The sequence below is a fragment of the Theropithecus gelada genome, chromosome 15 (assembly GCF_003255815.1).
Source record: "Theropithecus gelada isolate Dixy chromosome 15, Tgel_1.0, whole genome shotgun sequence".
Taxonomy (NCBI): Eukaryota; Metazoa; Chordata; class Mammalia; order Primates; family Cercopithecidae; genus Theropithecus; species Theropithecus gelada.
In genome coordinates this window covers 36,146,068-36,164,847 of record NC_037683.1, presented here as the reverse complement: position 1 = coordinate 36,164,847, position 18,780 = coordinate 36,146,068, and the positions used below count along the sequence as shown (strand labels likewise).

At 45.4% G+C, this 18,780-nt stretch overlaps 1 protein-coding gene across 1 annotated transcript in view; it reads right to left on the bottom strand.

The window, feature by feature from the left end:
- The window catches only part of ABCA1 (ATP binding cassette subfamily A member 1), a 146,898-nt gene that overhangs the window by 74,906 nt on the left and 53,212 nt on the right, over nt 1-18,780 (bottom strand). Inside the window, exons 6-7 of the mRNA XM_025358994.1 lie at nt 6,286-6,407; nt 2,816-2,992 (exon numbers count right to left, since the gene is read on the bottom strand). Coding sequence (XP_025214779.1) covers nt 2,816-2,992; nt 6,286-6,407 — 299 coding nt within the window. The remainder of the gene's footprint in view (nt 1-2,815; nt 2,993-6,285; nt 6,408-18,780) is intronic.

Genomic DNA, 18,780 nt, shown 5'->3' with positions numbered 1-18,780 from the left:
AATAACTGATCCGGCGTCAATGCTAGTAAAATATTCAAACGCGATACTCAAACCCAGATCCAGCAGACCCTCCCACACTGCCACACTTTCCCCATGTTGCCAAAACACTGCTTTCCAGAGCACCCAGATTCTGAAGGAGGCCCAGGAGAAAGTCACAATACCCTTGGCTGGAAACAGGGAAACACACACAGACACACACAAAAGAAGTAGATATGTTTCAAAATATGTCTCTTATGAAATTCCACTTTTGGTTCAGAAGCACATATTGAAAGAAGAGTTTCTCTCCCTGTCATGTTGGGCCTTGCATCTGCTTGCTGCTACTGCTGCTGTTCTTGGCGCAGTTAACTGCCCATGTGCAAGTTACCACATGTCACATCCATCTACCGTCACACATGTTGAAATTTCAACCAAACAGCAATAGAAAAAGGCTGCTTAATATAAATCAAGTATCAGTCCCTGCATTCCAATTAAGGCCATGCTTAATTCAATAAGTAAGAGTCACATTTCAAAATGTTTGGAAGTCATTTCATCCCAAAGGCTTCCTCAAAAATCATCTCTACACAAAACAATCCTGATAACTCATTCTATTCTAACTCAAGAGCCCCATTTTGAAGAGAGGTCTCTTGGTAACAGCAGAGGGGTAGAAGCAGAACCTGAGATGCTCCACAAACCCAAGAGATGTGCAGAAATCACCTGGTAGCAGCCACCTTAATCAACACCTGGTCATAAACCAATGGATCCACAAGGCACAACCACAACACAGCAGGATGGGACGCAGTGTGGCTGATGGTTCTGAAGGTGCATTACCCTGCACTCTGTCATGCTGCTAATCCTCCCAGAGAGCTACTGTCAGGTTGAAACGTGAGCTGTTAACTGTCAGATGATGAGGGCTAAACAGTCATTCTACTATGAGTGTAATTCAGGCATTATGGGAGTGGAGGGATTTTACTGGGTTGTGTACACAATAGGTGTTTAAAGAGTAAACACAAATGAAACAGAATGAATGGGCACAGCACCAGAACAAATTATGATGTCTTCTAACAACACCCATCTTTTCCAAAATTTCCATCATTCCAACTGAAAGGGTGAGCATTCTGGTCGTGTAGTGAAGCAGCCCAAAACAGTCCAAGAAAATGGTTTCATAATGAATTTTTTTACCATTCATAATAACCTTTGACCCTCTATGACTCGCAGCACAAAAAAGACCAACAGGCTGCAAATGTCTGCACAAGTCAGCTTCCCTAACTTTTTAGGCCAGTTCCTTAGGGTTGCAAAGATCCCCATAGAGAAATATATCTTAATTTAAATTATAACATGGGACCGGGCACGGTGACTCATGCCTTTAATCCCAACACTTTGGGAGGCCGAGGTGGGCAAATCACTTGAGCTCAGGAGTTCGAGACCAGCTGGGCAACATAGTGAAACCCTATCTCTACTAAAAATACAAAAAATAGCTGGGCGTGGTGGCAGGCGCCTGTAGTCCCAGCTACTCGAAGGCTGAGGCATGAGAATCGCTTGAGCCTGAGGCGGAGGTTGCAGTGAGTCGAGATGGCACCACTGCACTCCAGCCTGGGGAACAGAGTGAGATGGATCTTAGCTCACTGCAACCTCCACCTCCCAGGCTCAAGCAATTCTCCTGCCTCAGCCTCCCGAGTAGCTGGAATTACAGGTACCCGCCATCATGCCGGGCTCTTTTTTGTATTTTTGTAGAGACAGGGTTTCACCACGTTGGCCAGGCTGGTCTCGAACTCCTGACCTCACATGATCTGCCCGCCTTGGACTCTGAAAGTACTGGGATTACAGGCGTGAGCCACCACGCCTGGCCAATACAAAAACTTTTTGATTGTCAATCAAGGGTATGAATCCCGAGGCATGTTTCCAAGGTCACATTCTAGGGTATGATCTAGCAACAGGGTCCAGAAACTGAATATTCTTAATTCCCTGGGAGGACCAACTCTCTATAAAGAATTTGTGCTATATACAATCCAAGAGTATTACAATTTCATTTTATTATAATAAGGAACATCTCTTTCCAGATACATTCCTCCTCCAGGAATCTTCCTCTGGTTTTAAGAGAATCTATCTGGTGAGTAGAAAACCAGAATCCCGGATATTAAATGATGATGTTTGGGGTAAGGAGAGGAATTTCACCAGAGTTCTCAGAACACCTAGAGACATATTTGTTCTGGAACTATACAAAACACTCTGATGGCCAAACTGCTCAGGCTCACCTGCATTTTTTGGTTAAGAATGAATGGGTATTCTCACAGAGTGCTTCTCTGAACTATTGCTTCCTAGGCTGAAAAAACTTTGTTGGAATTTTTCCTTGCAATTTTATTACTAATTAAGCTAATTAGTGTGGTCTCATCTAATTCCAGGGCCTTCCAACTGTTGACAGCCCACAATGTCATCTTTATGATGGGTTTTTAAACATAAATAGATATCCATCTTCCCATCAATGGTTTCAAGACTTTATTTTTTTAAATATGAAGAACCCTGTTTTCAAAAGAACTCTTGCTTAGTATTATAATAGTAAAAACATGAAAAAGCAGGTCTTCTCTGATGGAAATAAGCACAAAAAACTTTTGGCTTAAACTCAGCCACACCCAGCTTATTCCTCCCATTCACCCTTTGGAGATGGCCCAAAAGTCTGAAAGAACACTAAGAACACTTAGAATACCACTGAACTAAATTATATCACAAACTCCCAGCCAGCCGTACTTTTCTACAAAACAAAGTCATGTTGTCCAAGGAAAAACCTCACATTCCAAAAGCATTAGTGTTTGAAGTTTCTCCACTGAGCAAGTCTACTCACCAGGATTGGCTTCAGGATGTCCACGTTGGAATGAAGTACCTGCCCGGCTGCAGCCAGTTTCTCCCTTGGTAGGCCACAAAGCTCGGAAACTTCTTGGTCACCAAGTTGAATCACCTCTTCTGATTTTGATCCGTTGCACAGACTGGTCAAATGTAACTGGTAGCCTTGCAAAAATACCTGGAAGCATTTCATGCAAAGAGAGACAAGCACAACAGGATTATGAAGATCGGAAGCTGGGTCCTTGAAGTCTTTGGGAGAACTTCTTATCGATACAGCTTTGAAGATCTTAAAACAGGTACCATTGCAACAATCCAATGCATCAGGTCTCTTTACTGAACCTCAGAATGTATCAAAGCACAAGGCACAATGACAGGACACTTAAAACCTGCAGGTTGCATTAACTCAATACCTCCCATACTCTTGTCCCTCTTGCAAAGAAAAATCCAGAGTCCAACTCATTTTCTTAAGAGTGGGACACATGATTTGGCAAATAGGAATCCAGAGTCTGAACTCCTGGAACCACTTTCATTAGAGGAACAACATCCTCACTATTTTGCAATTTATGTTGTCTTTAAGTAGTATTGGGCTGAAATATGGGGAGAAAGCATTTATGCTGTTTATCTGTAAGTATAGATATTTAAGTAAGACACAGAACTATGTTCTAACAATTTCAGAATTTGGAATTCTCCATTTTACTTGCCCTAGAGCAGAGTGCCAGAAAGCCAGGCCTCGTATCATCTCATTGAGAGGCCAATTCCAAGTCATTCTTATCTTTTCTTTATACCAAACCCACTAGAGAGCCTCTTCTTGGTCATATTTTACTTAACTGCCTTTCTGGGCCTCAACAATTCTTCTTCATACGTGGTCTAATGGACCACAAGCTTTGAAAGAAGAAGAGCCTATTTATTGCGCTCACTTTGCATCTACAGTGCTGAAACATTATAGCCAGTATTTGTTGAATGAATGAACAATGCAGACTCTTTATTACACCATTACTAACTGCCCTGTTAGTTTAAATTGGTGCAGGCTGCTGTGCTTATAACACAACCTAAGGTAAGCGATGGACCAAAAGCCTCTCAAAACCCATGTAGCTTTTGAAATACAGCAGAGCATTTGGCCTACCATGATTCCCATTAAGTTTTTGCTGACTGCCAGAGACACTCAAGCACACTTCAGTTCTACTTGTTTCTTTAACCAGTCCTTGCCACTAGGCTGTCAGCCTACAGTTAGCGTCTGTGTTTAAGAATACTGACAACAGGCCAGGTGCAGTGGCTTACGCCTGTAATCCCAGCACTTTGGGAGGCCGAGGAGGACGGATCACCTGAGGTCAGGAGTTCAAGACCAGCCTGGCCAACCAACATGGAGAAACCCCATCTCTACTAAAAATACAAAAATTAGCCAGGTGTGGTGGCGCATGCCTGTAATCCCAGCTACTCAGGAGGCTGAGGCAGGAGAATCGCTTGAACCTGGGAGGCAGAGGTTGCAGTGAGCTGAGATCATGCCACAGCACTCCAGCCTGGGCAACAGAGCAAGACTCCAATTCAAAAAAAAAAAGAATACTAACAACAGAGGGCCTTTGTTGATGTTATCTTCTGCCTCTGCCCAATCATGCTTTGTTCCCTTTCCTTTCCTTACACAAGTACTGATCCCAAGAATTTTTCAATAAATGTCTTGTGTGCTCAAAACAAAGAATACTGACAACACAGAAACTCCAAGGACCATTCAAGGACCATCTCCATGCTTAGGATGCCCCTTATTTTAAACTAATTAGATGTGACAGATATGAAATTGGAAGAGGGCAATAGAAATTATGCTAAATGCAACTACTTTCAAAAGCCTGATGCCTTTGGCCCCTCTCCTGACCACACAATTGGTAAACATAAGGCATATTTTCCTAGTTTCAGAAGGGCAAGCAGTAAGCACATTTTTCTAATTTTAAAAATTCTAGATCATGTGAAGCAAAAAGGTTATTTTCAAGAATAAACATTTCCACTACTTCTGCTTCTTGTAAAGACAAGCTAGTATGCAGACATGAGACAGGGGAGGAAGCAGTTCCCCTTTCTGCCAGAGAATATGCTCGAAAAGTATCTCTGAAAAATCAATAACCATGCAAGCTGGGTCTGGTGCTACCCATTGCACAAGAGCTGCCTAATAATGATGCCAGAGGAAGTTTTCTATGATTCTAAAGTTAAAATTCAACAAAAACACTAATATTATTTCCAGATTTTATAGAAATTCCTTTTTTTTTTTTTTTGAGATGGAGTCTCGCTCTGTCACCCAGGCTGGAGTGCCGCAACAGGATCTTGGCTCACTGCAACCTCTGCCTCCCAGGTTCAAATGACTCTCCTGTACTTCAGCCTCACAAGTAGCTGGGACTATAGGCGCATGCCACCATGCTTAGCTAATTTTTGTATTTTAAGTAGAGACGGGTTTTCCCATGTTGGCCAGGGTGGTCTCGAACTCCTGACCTCAAGTGATCTGCCTCCCTTGGCCTCCCAAAGTGCTGGGATTATAGACGTGGGATTATAGACCTTTGAAGTGATCTCGCCCATCCCACCTGAGCTTTGTGACACTAGTCCATTCATTTCTGTCTCCCCAGTGCCATCTCACAGAGCTAAAATTGGAGAGATTTAAAGCCTTATTCCCACAAGCTGCAGGGACTGATCTCCTATTTAATGCAAAGCAAGCAACGGTTCTCAACTCAGTGCCACTGCATCTGGCCCTGATTTTATAAAATTCTTAAAAGTTGGCCGGGCACGGTGGCTCATGCCTGTAATCCCAGCACTTTGGGAGGCCGAGGCGGGCAGATCACGAGGTCAGGAGATCGAGACCATCCTGGCTAACATAATGAAACCCCGTCTCTACAAAAAAATAGAAAAAATTAGCTGGGCTTGGTGGCGGGTGCCTGTAGTCCCAGCTACTCAGGAGGCTGAGGCAGGAGAACGGCATGAACCTGGGAGGTGGAGCTTGCAATGAGCCAAGATCATGCCACTGCATTCCAGCCTGGGTGACAGAGCGAGACTCCATCTCAAAAAAAAAAAAAAAAATTCTTAAAGTCTCCAAATATACCCTTGTCTAAAGTCTCCTGTCTTCAATTTTTTAGACAGAGTTCCTCCAGATCAATAATCCTTAACCATGGTTATTGTCTCAGAACTGTGACTATTTTTTAAGTTTAACTCAACTTAAAATATATCCCTTGTAGAAGGAAGTCATCACAAATGCCAAGTGACAAGCCAGAAATCAATTTTATTTCAACCAGCTGGCCCATGACGCCAGGTTGCATATTCCACTCCTGGATGGTTTGGCAATTCCTGCCTGAATAGGGAAGTAAAATTAAATGAAGTTGAATTCGAACTGCCTCCCTCCCCTTCACCACCATTACGAGGACAGGGGCTTATTCATTTCTTTCTAGTAGCTGCACAACGTAATTGCCATCAGCCCCACTGAGGAAGCTGGAGGCGTCAGCTTACCTTGTGGAGAATGACATCAGCCCTCAGCATCTTGTCCACAGTAGACTTTGGGAGAGACAGGTTATGATACAGGAACCCAGAGAAGGTTTCATTGTCCACCAGGAAATCCTGAAGCTTCAAGTCTATTGAGAAATAGTGTTTCGTTTTTATTTAGTAAGTAACTCCAAAAAAAAAAAAAAAAGAAAAAAGTAGGCACAACGGGACAGTAGAGAAACATATCATAATATTGATGATCAACAGTCGCCTGGCTAAGCGCACACAGGAATGAGACAGGGGAGCATTGCCGTATCAAGAGAGGCATGAAAATATTGCTTTCTGGTAACATGTTGAGCCTCACCCAGCATGTGCTCCTCAACTCAAACAGTGTGATGGTGCCATTACACACACACACACACACACACACACACACACACACACAGCCTTTCCTTTTCTTTTTTTTAATTTTGAGATGGAGTCTCGCCCTGTCGCCCAGGTTGGAGTGCAATGGTGCGATCTCGGCTCACTGCAACCCCCACCTCCCGGGTTCAAGAGATTCTCCTGCCTCAGCCTCCCAAGTAGCTGGGATTACAGGTGTGCACCACCATGCCTGGCTAATTTTTTTTTTTTTAATCTTTAGTACAGACGGGGTTTCACCATGTAGGCAGGCTGGTCTTGAACTCGTGACCTTGTGATCCACCTGCCTAGGCCTCCCAAAGTGCTGGGATTACAGGCGTGACCCACCACACCCAGCCTTTCCTCGCTTTTCAAGCAAGAAGTCAAAACTTTGAAATGATCTCGCCCATCCCACCTGAGCTTTGTCACACTAGTCCATTCATTCCCGTCTCCCCAGCGCCATCTCACAGAGTTAAAATTGGAGAGATTTAAAGCCTTATTCCCACAAGCTGCAGAGACTGATCTCCTATTTAATGCAAAGCAAGCAACGGTTCTCAAACTTAAGTATGCATCAGAATCACCTGGAGGGCTTGTTAAAATGCAAACTGCTGGGCCCCACCCCCAGAGTTTCCAATACAGCAGGCCTGGGATGTGACAGGAGAATCACTTACAGGTGATGCTGATGCTGCTGACCTGGGGACCATGTTTTGGCAAACACTGGCAGAGTGCATTATGCATATCAAAATGCCTTCACAGACATGGTCTCATTTTAATTCCAAACATAAAACATGTGATACAAAGCTCTAAAACCCAGGTCTGCCGGGCTTTAGGAAAACACATAAACATATATTTAAACCATCAGCCCTATTGAATGATTTGATTGCTAAAGGATTTCATACAGAATCTCTCTAAATAATAGGACCTCTTGGTACATTTAGAAAAGGCTTCAATCCAGTGCAGCAAAACAGAAAAAGCACCACTAAGAATCCAGAATTGTAGTCCCTAGAGTTGGAGGCTGTGTCTGGTGGCGTCACTGTGTACTTCATGTCATCTTTTTGAACCTCAGTTTCTTGATCTCCAAAATGAGAGGTTTCTGACCAGATGCTTGGTAGGAGCCCTATGACTCTGAAACAGTATAGTTTTCCCTGACTCATTTGACTGTCTACCTCTCCTCCTTCCAACCCACTCTCCTAACAGCCTAACTTCTTTGTAATAACGATGAAACCAGCTCATCAGGACCACACGAACTGAGTCCACAGGCCCAGGCACTATGCAACCTCTAGAGGGCAAACTTTGCAAACTGAAATCATTTACCGGAAGAGAAACAGGTTTCATGTGAAAATGGGGCTACAGTGTGAGGCTTAATGAGGACAGGAGTTAATCCTCGGAGCTAAGAGGGTCACACGCAGAGATAAAGTAGCAGGAGGGCCTGACAGCCCAGCCAGTCTCTCATCAATGCTGCATGACCCAGGTGTATTCTGCTATAGGCAAACTTCAGTAATATTGAGTTATATAGACAGGACACATTGAGCAAGATTCACATCGCTAGAGAAATGATTCACTGCTACCCCTCTATGGCTAGCTCCTAGTCATCCCTCATGACAGCCAGTAGCTGTTCCTAGACCCAGTTAGTGTCCCTCAGAATCAGTGCTCCTGCAAACTGCTACGTACCTGATGCTTCCCATCACATATGACTGTACACTGTTACCATCGGGTTCTCTACTACAGTTGTCAAACCTCAGAGCACCTGAGCTTCATTTAGGGAGCATGCTAAAATGCAGTTTCTTGGGCCCAATCCCCAGAAATTCTGAAATAGTGGGTCTACAATGCAGAGACCACAAATCTACATTTTGAATAAGTATCCCTTGCACTTTTAATGTTCAGGGAGGGAGGTGTGAAACCATAGTTTAAGGAACATTGTTTTACTTGCATGCTGCCTCCACGAGACTGTGCCTACAGGATAGGGAATATGTGTTCTCAGTACCACCAGTGCCCAGATCAGACCTGGCACAGAATTACTGCCCAGTGAAGGGTAGCTGAATACTAAATACTAGGAGATGGGATTAGGGCTGGCAAGGTTCCAAAAGTGTCTGAGCACCATCACAGGAGATTTCCTTTTAGCTGATCAGGTCCAGGAAGAGCCCAGGGATGTCAGGACCATCCCCAGGCCACACCCCAGGAGTGAACAGGATGGCTAACCACTAGAACTGCCTTCCCAGGAACAGCAAGCAACATCCGGGGTCACTTTCTGTTCTTGGGAGAACTAGGAAGGAAGGTGTAAGCTGGTGGCTTCAGCTGAGGACTGGTGTGAAAAGGTAGACACTGATCACTGTACAACCGTGGACAAAGCACCACCCTGGGAATCAGAAACCTGGGTTCTATATCCATTTATTTGTCAGGTCATTTCATGTAGTTGTGCCTCCATTGCCTTACCTATAAAATGAAGGGTCAAAAAAGGCCTCTGTGAAACCTCAACAGAAACAGAATACAGGTATTAGCTAACGCTCACTGACTAGGTGGGCCATAGAGTCCTCCTGAGCAGAGCCAGAGCAATACATCATATTGCACCAGGGAACTTCAAAACAGCTCTCTCCTTCCTAAGCAGGGTGGCAGAAGTGTGGGAGGGTGACCCAGGCCACCCTTGCAATGGGCCTAGGTCATCCTGCAACACTCTCCAGACCAGTGAGTGTGCTCAGCATGTTTATAAGACTATTCTGTTCCGAAGATGAGAACATCTGGATGTGATCAAGCTCCAACCTCCTATCAGTGAATCCCCCGATAAGACATAAGAACCCAGAGGCTGATTAAACAGTCAACAACCCTTGGCTGTGCACGTGCATGGTATGGTAGGTTCGCTGGGTGGGGAAGCAGCAGGGAGGGCCAAAGATCCTCAGCTACAAAGAACTTGCAGCCTGATCACGTGGAAATCCACCCGTGTAGGCTTCGAGTCACGCACTAGCACCAACCTGTGTGAAAACAGGAAGGCAACATGGTGTAGTATACTGGTTCTCAAACATGACTGCCTGTTAGACTCAGCTGGGGGCTTCACAAAAATCCCAAAGCCCAGGCCACACCATGGAGCAACTAATGAGAACCGCTAGGGTAAGACCCAGGCATCAGAATTTAATAAAACTTGACTGGGCGCAGTGGCTCACACCTGTAATCCCAGCACTTGGGGAGGCCCGAGGTGGGCGGATCACTTGAGGTCAGGAGTTCGAGATCAGCCTGGTGAAACCCCGTCTCTATTAAACATATCAAAATTAGCTGAGTGTGATGGTGGGTACCTGTAATCCCAGCTACTTGGGAGGCTGAGGCAGGAGAATCACTTGAACCTGGGAGGCGGAGGTTGCACTGAGCAGAGATTGCACCATTGCACTCCAGCCTGGGTGACAGAGCGAGACTCTGTCTCCAAAAAAGAATTTAATAAAACTTCTCAGGTGATTCCAATCAAGTCTGAGAAACAATGATGTGGAGGAAACATCAGGGTTTGGGACCAGAAAAACCTCAATTTGATGCCGTACTCCACTGTGAAATAGCTGTGTGATTGTGAGGAAGTGACTTTACCTCCCTGAGCACAAATTCTCTTACCAATTAACTGAAGGTAATAGTATCCACATTTCAAAGATATGAAGACCAGAGATATTCATCATGGTAGGTGCTCAATATATGGTAATAATTTGTGATTACCAAAAAGATTCTTTCATTCAACTCTACCACTGTACGACACTGCCATTTATAGAAAAGATGGAACACAGTCCCTGCCTTTGAGGAACTTTCAAGGCTGAAAGGGGAGATAAAGAGGCAAATCAATTCAAGAAGGCAGAAGGAAGGATAAGAAAGCCAAAAGGAGACAGTAAATGGAAGCGCTGGCCCAAGATGAGGTTTATCTGTAAGTGCTTTATGGGGAGCAACCAGACTGGAGCCAAGTTCTGAAAAAGGACTGAGTCAAAAATCACTGGGAGCTATGGCTGGACAGGAAGGGGCAAGACCTCTCATGATGACAATGACCAGGGCATTTTGTGGTCATAATGCTATGCACATAGTAGATTCTCAACAAATGAATAAACAAGCAGATAATCAGAGGGGAGATTTCTCAAAACCTCAGATTAGGGTGGTAGGAAGGGGAGAAAAAAGGAGGGGGTGAGGACAGAGTACAGTGGCTTTGTACCTGCTGGTCTCAGTCTTCTCCACTATGTTGCTGGCAGGAAAATGGGTGAAAAGCCAAGAATATCTAGAAAGTCAGATGTCTGAAACATACCTTCTCCTCTGACCTCATCCTCATGACATGGTCCATGAGTCACCTCCTCCAGGAAGCCTGCCCGGGCCTTCCCACCCTCAAGCTGGGTTAAGAGCTGGCTCTTTTTTGTGACTTTCTTTTTTTTTTTGAGACAGAGTTTTGCTCTTTCACCAGGCGTGAAGTGGCCTGCTCTTGGCTCACTGCAACCTCCACCACCTAGGTTCAAGCAATTCTCCTGCCTTGGCCTCCCAAGTAGTAGGAATTACAGGTGCCCACCATCACACCCAACTAATTTTTTTTTGGGTTTTTTTTTGTATTTTTAGTAGAGACAGGGTTTCACCATGTTGGCCAGGCTGGTCTTAAACTCCTGACCTCAGGTGATCCACCCACCTTGGCCTCCCAAAGTGCTAGGATTACAGGTGTGAGCCACCGCGCCCAGCGTTTTGTGACTCTTTTGTGCCCAACATCCTATGTTTCCCACTAGTACCACACAGATCAAGCTGCAGTCACTGTGATATATCCTGCTCCCAGAAGAACAGAAACTCCTTGAGGGCCAGAATTTGTATTTCCAAAGCCAGCAGTGCCTGGCACAGAGGAGGCACTCAGTGAATTGGATGAATGAATGAATGGATGAATGGATGAACTAATAAATGAATGAATACAAATGAGTGAATAAATTAATGACTTGAAGTGATTTGGGGAATTGCCAATTGCAGAGAAGTAAATTCACCTTGCAGTGAGTTAGGGAAAAGATGAAGCAGGACATGAACTTGAAACAAACCAGGTGAAGAGGACACAAGAGTTCCGCTAAGCCCACTCAGCTGCGTCAGCCCAGGTCAACAGGACAGAGGAAGGCTGAGTTAATTAAATGATAAAAATGGAGATGACAATGGCATCTGCCTCATTGGGCTGAGCTAGGTGTTAAATGAGAAAATGCACCTGCAGACCTAGTATAATCCAGGCAATGAGTAAGGTACCAGGTAAAGGATGGCTAATATCTTCATTTTCAGGAATGACTGATCTGAACAGATTTGTGGCTAATTTAACCGTAAAGCATATTCAGAATAGACAAGACACAGAAGTGGCTTTGGCAGCTAAGTTGAGATGTTGAATTTGTGATCTAACGTATGCACATGTGTGTATGTGTGTGCATATGTATGTGTGTATTACAATACATATTAGCCTGGCTGAGTTCCTAAGACAGAGTTATTGAGTTCTTTCTGCTGATACTATCTATAAGGTAAAGGAAAGGTTGAAGCTGACTGATTTGTCTATTCATAACTTTATAAAAGAATAAATAAATCTAATATTTTACAGGGAATCACCAGGAATGATCATATCTGCCAGTCACTGGAAGGACAGATATAGGTGGAAGGTGACCTGGACAAAAGACCAATCATTCCACACAAGACAGGGAATACTTCCTGAACAGGATAGTCATTTAGCCATTTAACTTTGGCCAACGAGTTAATGCAGACCTGGATTTTATAATCAGTAAAATGTGTGGGTTGGAGAAGATGATCTCTGAGGTCTTCTCAACCTGACATTGAAAGGAACACAGGGCAAAACAAAATCAGCACTGGATGCAGCATCGGAGGGTCTGAATTCAAGAGTCAGCTCTGCCATTTCCTGACTGTGTAATCATGAAGCTTACTTTCCCCCTTATTTAAATCTCCTTAAGCCTCAGTTTCCTTGGATATAAAATGAGGCTAATACAGCACTTTGGGAAGCCGAGATGGGCGGATCAACTGAGGTTGGGAGTTCGAGACCAGCCTGACCAACATGAAGAAACCTCATCTCTACTAAAAATACAAAATTAGCCGGGTGTGGTGGTGCATGCCTGTAATCCCAGCTACTCGGGAGGCTGAGGCAGGAGAATTGCTTGAACCTGGGAGGCAGAGGTTGCAGTGAGCTGAGATTGCGCCATTGCAATCCTGCCTGGGCAACAAGAGTGACACTCTGTCTCAAAAAAAAAAAAAAGAAAAAGGGGGCTGATAACATTCACAGGTTGTTGCGCAAACCAAAGATCAAGAACGTGAACGTGCTCTTTCAGCGGAAAAAGCTGACTTGCTCCAAGTGTTTGCTCGGGTAACTGGAAGGTATGACCTCTGTCACAGGATGCAGAGCCGGGCTACTGCTGCCAGCAGAAGAGAAAGTCACTATCCAGCAGAAGGTCAGGAGAGCTCTCCCACCACAGTTTCTTCAATACAGAGCAAAATACTCGATCTGCTGAGCTCAGCCTCCTTGGTTTTGCCTGGAGGAGCAGTGGCCTACCAACTAGCCAAGAGCTTCGCTGTGTGCACCATAAAGTGGGGCAAAGGAAAGGAAAAAGCACAAAGCACAGGTGAAATGTGTGTTTGTGGGCTGGGGAAGAAACGAGGCAGAACCCTCAGTTTCTTGCCACACATCTAAGCCTCTGGGACCAAGCTGAGGAACGCACTTGCACGTGCAGGCGGAGGGGTGTGACGTGGGGTGGGGGCGAGGTCCTGCTTTCCCAGCCATTCAGTGTTCCTTCAGTTCTCTGAGCATAGAGGACCAGGAAGGTGGGAGGAGGGAAGAGAGGGAGGAAAGGGGTTAGGCTGTCTGCGGGGAGGCAAGAGAAGAAGGAGGAGAGGAGAGGAGGGAGGGCAGCTCAGGAAGGCGGAGGAGGGAAGCCGTTTGCTGAGCTGAGTTGAGCTGAGCCAGACAGGGTTACTCTCGGTCAGTGCCCTCCAGTCCCCAGCTCGGGTTTCAAGATCTCTGTCTTCTCTTTTGCTCAACATGAAAAGGAACCAAAGCAATCAGCTGCTTTAGAAGTGGGTGGAGGAGGCAAATGAAAAAACAGAAGTAGGGAAAATCACATCAGTATCCCAGGTCCAGATGTCTTCTTCAATGGACCCCCTGGGGTGGGGGTGGGGGTGGGGTGGGGGTCTCCCAGCCTGCTAGGAGCTGTCAACTGGGCAGGGCCTGGGAGGGGGAGGCAAATTCTAACTCGTGGTTTTAATCACACTGAGCTTGTCCAGCCTTATAAATAAGACCTTGAAACTTCTCTGCTACACAAGGGCTGGTAACAAATACAGTCCAGTGGCTTTATGGTATTTTTTAGTGTTTTGTTTTCCTGATGCTCTGCTGTCTTCTTGAAGAACAGATGCTGCCTGCTTCACCAATAGCTGAACACTCTCTGGGAAGACCAGGTTGGTGGGTGCTCAGGAGAAGGGGTGAGGCAGGGTGATGCAGCTGCTCCTTCAGGTGACTCCTTAGGGCAGGGGAGAGTAGGCCAGGGGTGTGTGGTACACGCAGCCTAAGGACACCCATGCTGTTCATCCCAGCCTGGGCTTTCCAACCCAGGAGACGCTTCCTTCTCTACAGAGAAGGCTTGCCAAGGGATACCAAGACAGACCTGAAAAAACTCAGTTCCAGAAATTTCCAGTTACATGACCTTGGGAAAGTCAGTTAGGCTCTCTGAGGGCCCCTATAAAACGGCTTGAGGGAGTGGCTCCAGTCCCTTCTGCCAGTTGAGGAAATGCTGTTTGCCCCCTCCTAAGAATGCAGCAACAAGGCACCATCCTGGAAGCAGAGAGCAGCCCTCACCAGACACCAAACCTGCCCACACCTTGATTTTGGATTTCCCAGCCTCCAGAACTGTGAGAAGTCAATTTCTACTCACTCTCAAGAATTTTCTTCTAGCAGCACAAACAGAATAAGACAATACCCACGTCTTACTGAGAAGAGGGAAGGTGGGAGAGGTTGCTGGAAGCCCCTAGAATGAGGGTTGAAGACCCTGAATGTAACAAGTCCCCCAAAGAGCCAGTGCAGCCCCAGAGGGAAAGGATGTCCTGGTCACACTGGCCAGGGCGTGGAAGGGCACAGTCAGGCTGGCTTGGAAGCTCAGAAGGAAGTGGAAGATAACACTAAGACATAACATTGACCCAAATGAATTTTGGATCTGAACAGAAAGAGAAGAAGAAACAAAGAACCAACATCAGAAAAAGAAAGAAGATAGCTGAGAAGAAAACTCTGCCTGAAGACCAGAGAGGCAGAAAGATGAGAGGACACGTGGAAGACAAAAGGAGTGAAGAGAAGGTAAGAGATAGAAAGTATGAAGAAACAGAGTCCAGAATCAGGAAAGACTACATCAAACAGAAGAGGCAGAGAGAAAAAGAAAAGAGAGTTTGAGGCATTGAGTTCTCAAGGATGAGCTGGTCTCTGACTGAAAAAAGGGGCCAGACACTTCAAACACCACACAACATGGGACTAGAATCAGCCTGCAGGGCCCTGAGAAGTCCAGGCACAAAGAGAATGGAAAAAAGATGAGTTTACAAGTTAGGGATGAGATCCTTCCTAAGGCTGGTCTAAGGAAGAATTAACATGCACAATGTATAAATAGTTTAATTTTTTTCTAACTTTTAAAATTAACGGGCCGGACGCAGTGACTCAAGCCTGTAATCCCAGCACTTTGGGAGGCCCAGACGGGCGGATCACGAGGTCAGGAGATCGAGACCATCCTGGCTAACCCGGTGAAACCCCATCTCTACTAAAAAATACAAAAAACTAGCCGGGCGGGGTGGCAGGCACCTGTAGTCCCAGCTACTCGGGAGGCTGAGGCAGGAGAATGGCATAAACCCGGGAGGTGGAGATTGCAGTGAGCTGAGATCCGGCCACTGCACTCCAGCCCTAGCGACAGAGCGAGACTCTATCTCAAAAATAAATAAAATAAATAAATAAATAAATAAATAAATAAATAAATAAAAATTAACAAAATGTATTAAGGGACATAGTAGTGCTTTGTGGGCATAGAAAAGTGACTCATATTTACTAAGCATTAGGCACACTATTAGCATTATTTTCCAGAATCTTTAAGAACAGCTTGTAAACAAAGGTATTATTATTATTCCCATTTTTCAAATGAGGAAACAGATCTGGAGAATATCTTGCTCAGAGTCATAGAACAAACAAGTGGTAAATTTGAACCCAGACAGCTTTGACTGCAAAACTTTGGTTCTTTCCACTATATCAGCAAAGTAATGATATGTTTTAAAAATGCTTCATCATGATTTTGGCCTCAAAAGCTGGGGATGGCACCTATGCTTCCTAATGTTGGAATAAGCAACATGGCAGCATAGTGTGGGGAGAAAATGCTGAGCCTGGGAGTCAGACAGACCCCGATTCAATGTACAGCTTTACTCTGTAATCTTGGACAACAGATATTACCCTTTTAAGCCTCAGTTTCCTCACCAATGAAATGGAGATAATAATACCAATTTGCCCCTGCTAGTGCTGTTTGAAGCCTTCAATGTAATAATATATGAAAAGTGCAAAATGGCATCATTATCCGGTGCAACTCAGTCTGTTGAACAGTGTCACTGAGATTGCCTTTTGGTGCCTCAATGCAACAGTGACGAGAGGACCAGAAATGGGAAAGCTTTCAATGAGAAACAAACTGGACTCCCAAATTGCTCTTTGCCACCCACAGAATAAATAAACCTTATGTTGGAAAAGCAGGAGACATGCAACACTGTTCTTGATGTTAAGAATTCAAAACCTTTTGGCCGGGCGCGGTGGCTCAAGCCTGTAATCCCAGCACTTTGGGAGGCCGAGACGGGCGGATCACGAGGTCAGGAGATCGAGACCATCCTGGCGAACACGGTGAAACCCCGTCTCTACTAAAAAATACAAAAAACTAGCCGGGCGAGGCGGCGGGCGCCTGTAGTCCCAGCTACTCGGGAGGCTGAGGCAGGAGAATGGCGTAAACCCGGGGGACGGAGCTTGCAGTGAGCTGAGATCCGGCCACTGCACTCCAGCCCGGGCGACAGAGCCAGACTCCGTCTCAAAAAAAAAAAAAAAAAAAAAGAATTCAAAACCTTTTAAAGGCAGTCTGATATTTGTGGGGGTTCATGCTGTTCTGTAATCGAATGCAATTGTGTTTTCTATTCGTGTCTGAGTAAAGCTGACCTTTGATTTGATTTAGTTCAAGCAATATTTCAACATTGCAGTGGAGCATTGCACCCCACCCCCACCTGCTTACAGCCCAGCTGGGGCCAGGCCCTTGCCCTGGATGGAAATCAAGGACCTGGTTTCTGAGATGCAGCCTGGCTTTGACAGGTCTGGGAAAACTCATGGTACGTGGAAAGGTTTCAAAACATAATTCTAAGGCCTCAAATCAAAACTTTTGACAAGTGCATACATATAGAATGTGAATTGCAATCACCTAAAGATTTCAAAGAATTTCCATTTTGATGACATTATGTTGACACGTGTGTCACCAGATCTCCCAACAAGATGACACACTGGGGGTCCACAAGGACAGAAAATATAGTCTGAGGCTGCAACCTCAACTTTAGCGGCTGCCTGAATGGGTGAGGGGGTTCAGGCGGAAAATGAGAAGTGACTGTGAGTCACAGGTTGTTCTTTCTAGATGGGCCTTGGGAAACATTCCAACAGTGCCTGAAGACAGGAAGGGGAGTGAATCCGGCATTTCTTTCCAAAGCCCTCTTGTCTCCTTTCTCATCCCAGCGAGCCCATACCCCATGTCCTGTGACTTTAGGGAAGCTTCTGGCTACCCAGAGCTGCTCTCTTTAGGATATAACAACAACAGAGCATGAGAAACTGGAATTCTGGTCTTACTACTGCCGCTTGCCAGCTGTGCTTTCTTCGGCAAGTTACTTGGCCTCTCTGAACTTCAGTTCCTTCATGTGAGTATCCCCTATTTTACGATGATTGTGAAAAAGCAGTGAGCTAAAGAACAAGCCTGGTGGTACCTATGCTGGGCCAGGCACTGTACTAAGTGCTTCCCCTTATTAGTCCATTAATTTGCCACAACAGTCCTGAGGGAGGTACTACTGTTATCCCATTTTGAGGAAACTGAGGCACAGAGATGTATGGAATTATCCATGGTTACACAGCTGATAAGCATCAAGCCAAGATTTGAACCTAGGGCAATCTGGCTGCCAAGTCTGTTCTCTTAACAACAAATTGTATTTCCCAGGGAATATTTACAAGACGTTAATTTTCTACCCACTTCCTTCAACTCCCTGCCACAGCCAACTATCTTGCCATGTCACCAAAGCCACCCTGCTCCCTGGAGCTCATATCTTTTTGATTTTCAAAAATCAAACCAGAATCAAAGGTCCAGAATCAAACCCCACTGAGTCCTTAGTACTATCAGTAAATCCGACAGCCAGAGAGGCATGACCCTTTTCCCTAAGTAAAATCCAGTATAACTCCGGGGACTAACTTCCAAAAAGTATTAGTCACAGCCATATCACAAAGGTCAAACAGGCCGGGCATGGTGGCTCACACCTGTAATCCCAGCACTTTGGGAGGCTGACGCACCTGACGTCAGGAGTTTAACATGACAAACATGGTCAGGAGTTCAATTGGTCAACACGGCATAAACCCCGTCTCCACTAAAAAATATAAAAATTAGGCAGGCATGGTGGCTAGTGCCTGTAATCCTAGCTATTCAGGAGGCTGAGGCAGGAAGAATTGATTAAACCCAGGAGGCAGAGGTTGCAGTGAGCCAAGATCGTGCCACTGCACTCACGCCAGCCTGGGTGACAGAGTGGGACTCCGTCTCAAAAAAAAAAAAAAAAAAAAAAAAAGGCCGGGCGCAGTGGTTCATGCCTGTAATCTCAGTACTTTGGGAGGCTAAGGTAGGTGGATCACGAGGTCAGGAGTTCGAGACCGGCCTGACCAACATGGTGAAACCCCGTCTCTACTAAAAATACAAAAATTAGCAGCGTGTGGTGGCGGGCGCCTGTTATCCCAGCTACTCGGGAGGCTGAGGCAGGAGAATCACTTGAATCCGGGAGGCAGAGGTTGCAGTGAGCTGAGATCGCACCACTGTACTCCAGCCTGTGCGACAGAGCAAGACTCCATCTCAAAAAAAAAAAAAAAAGGAATATTTT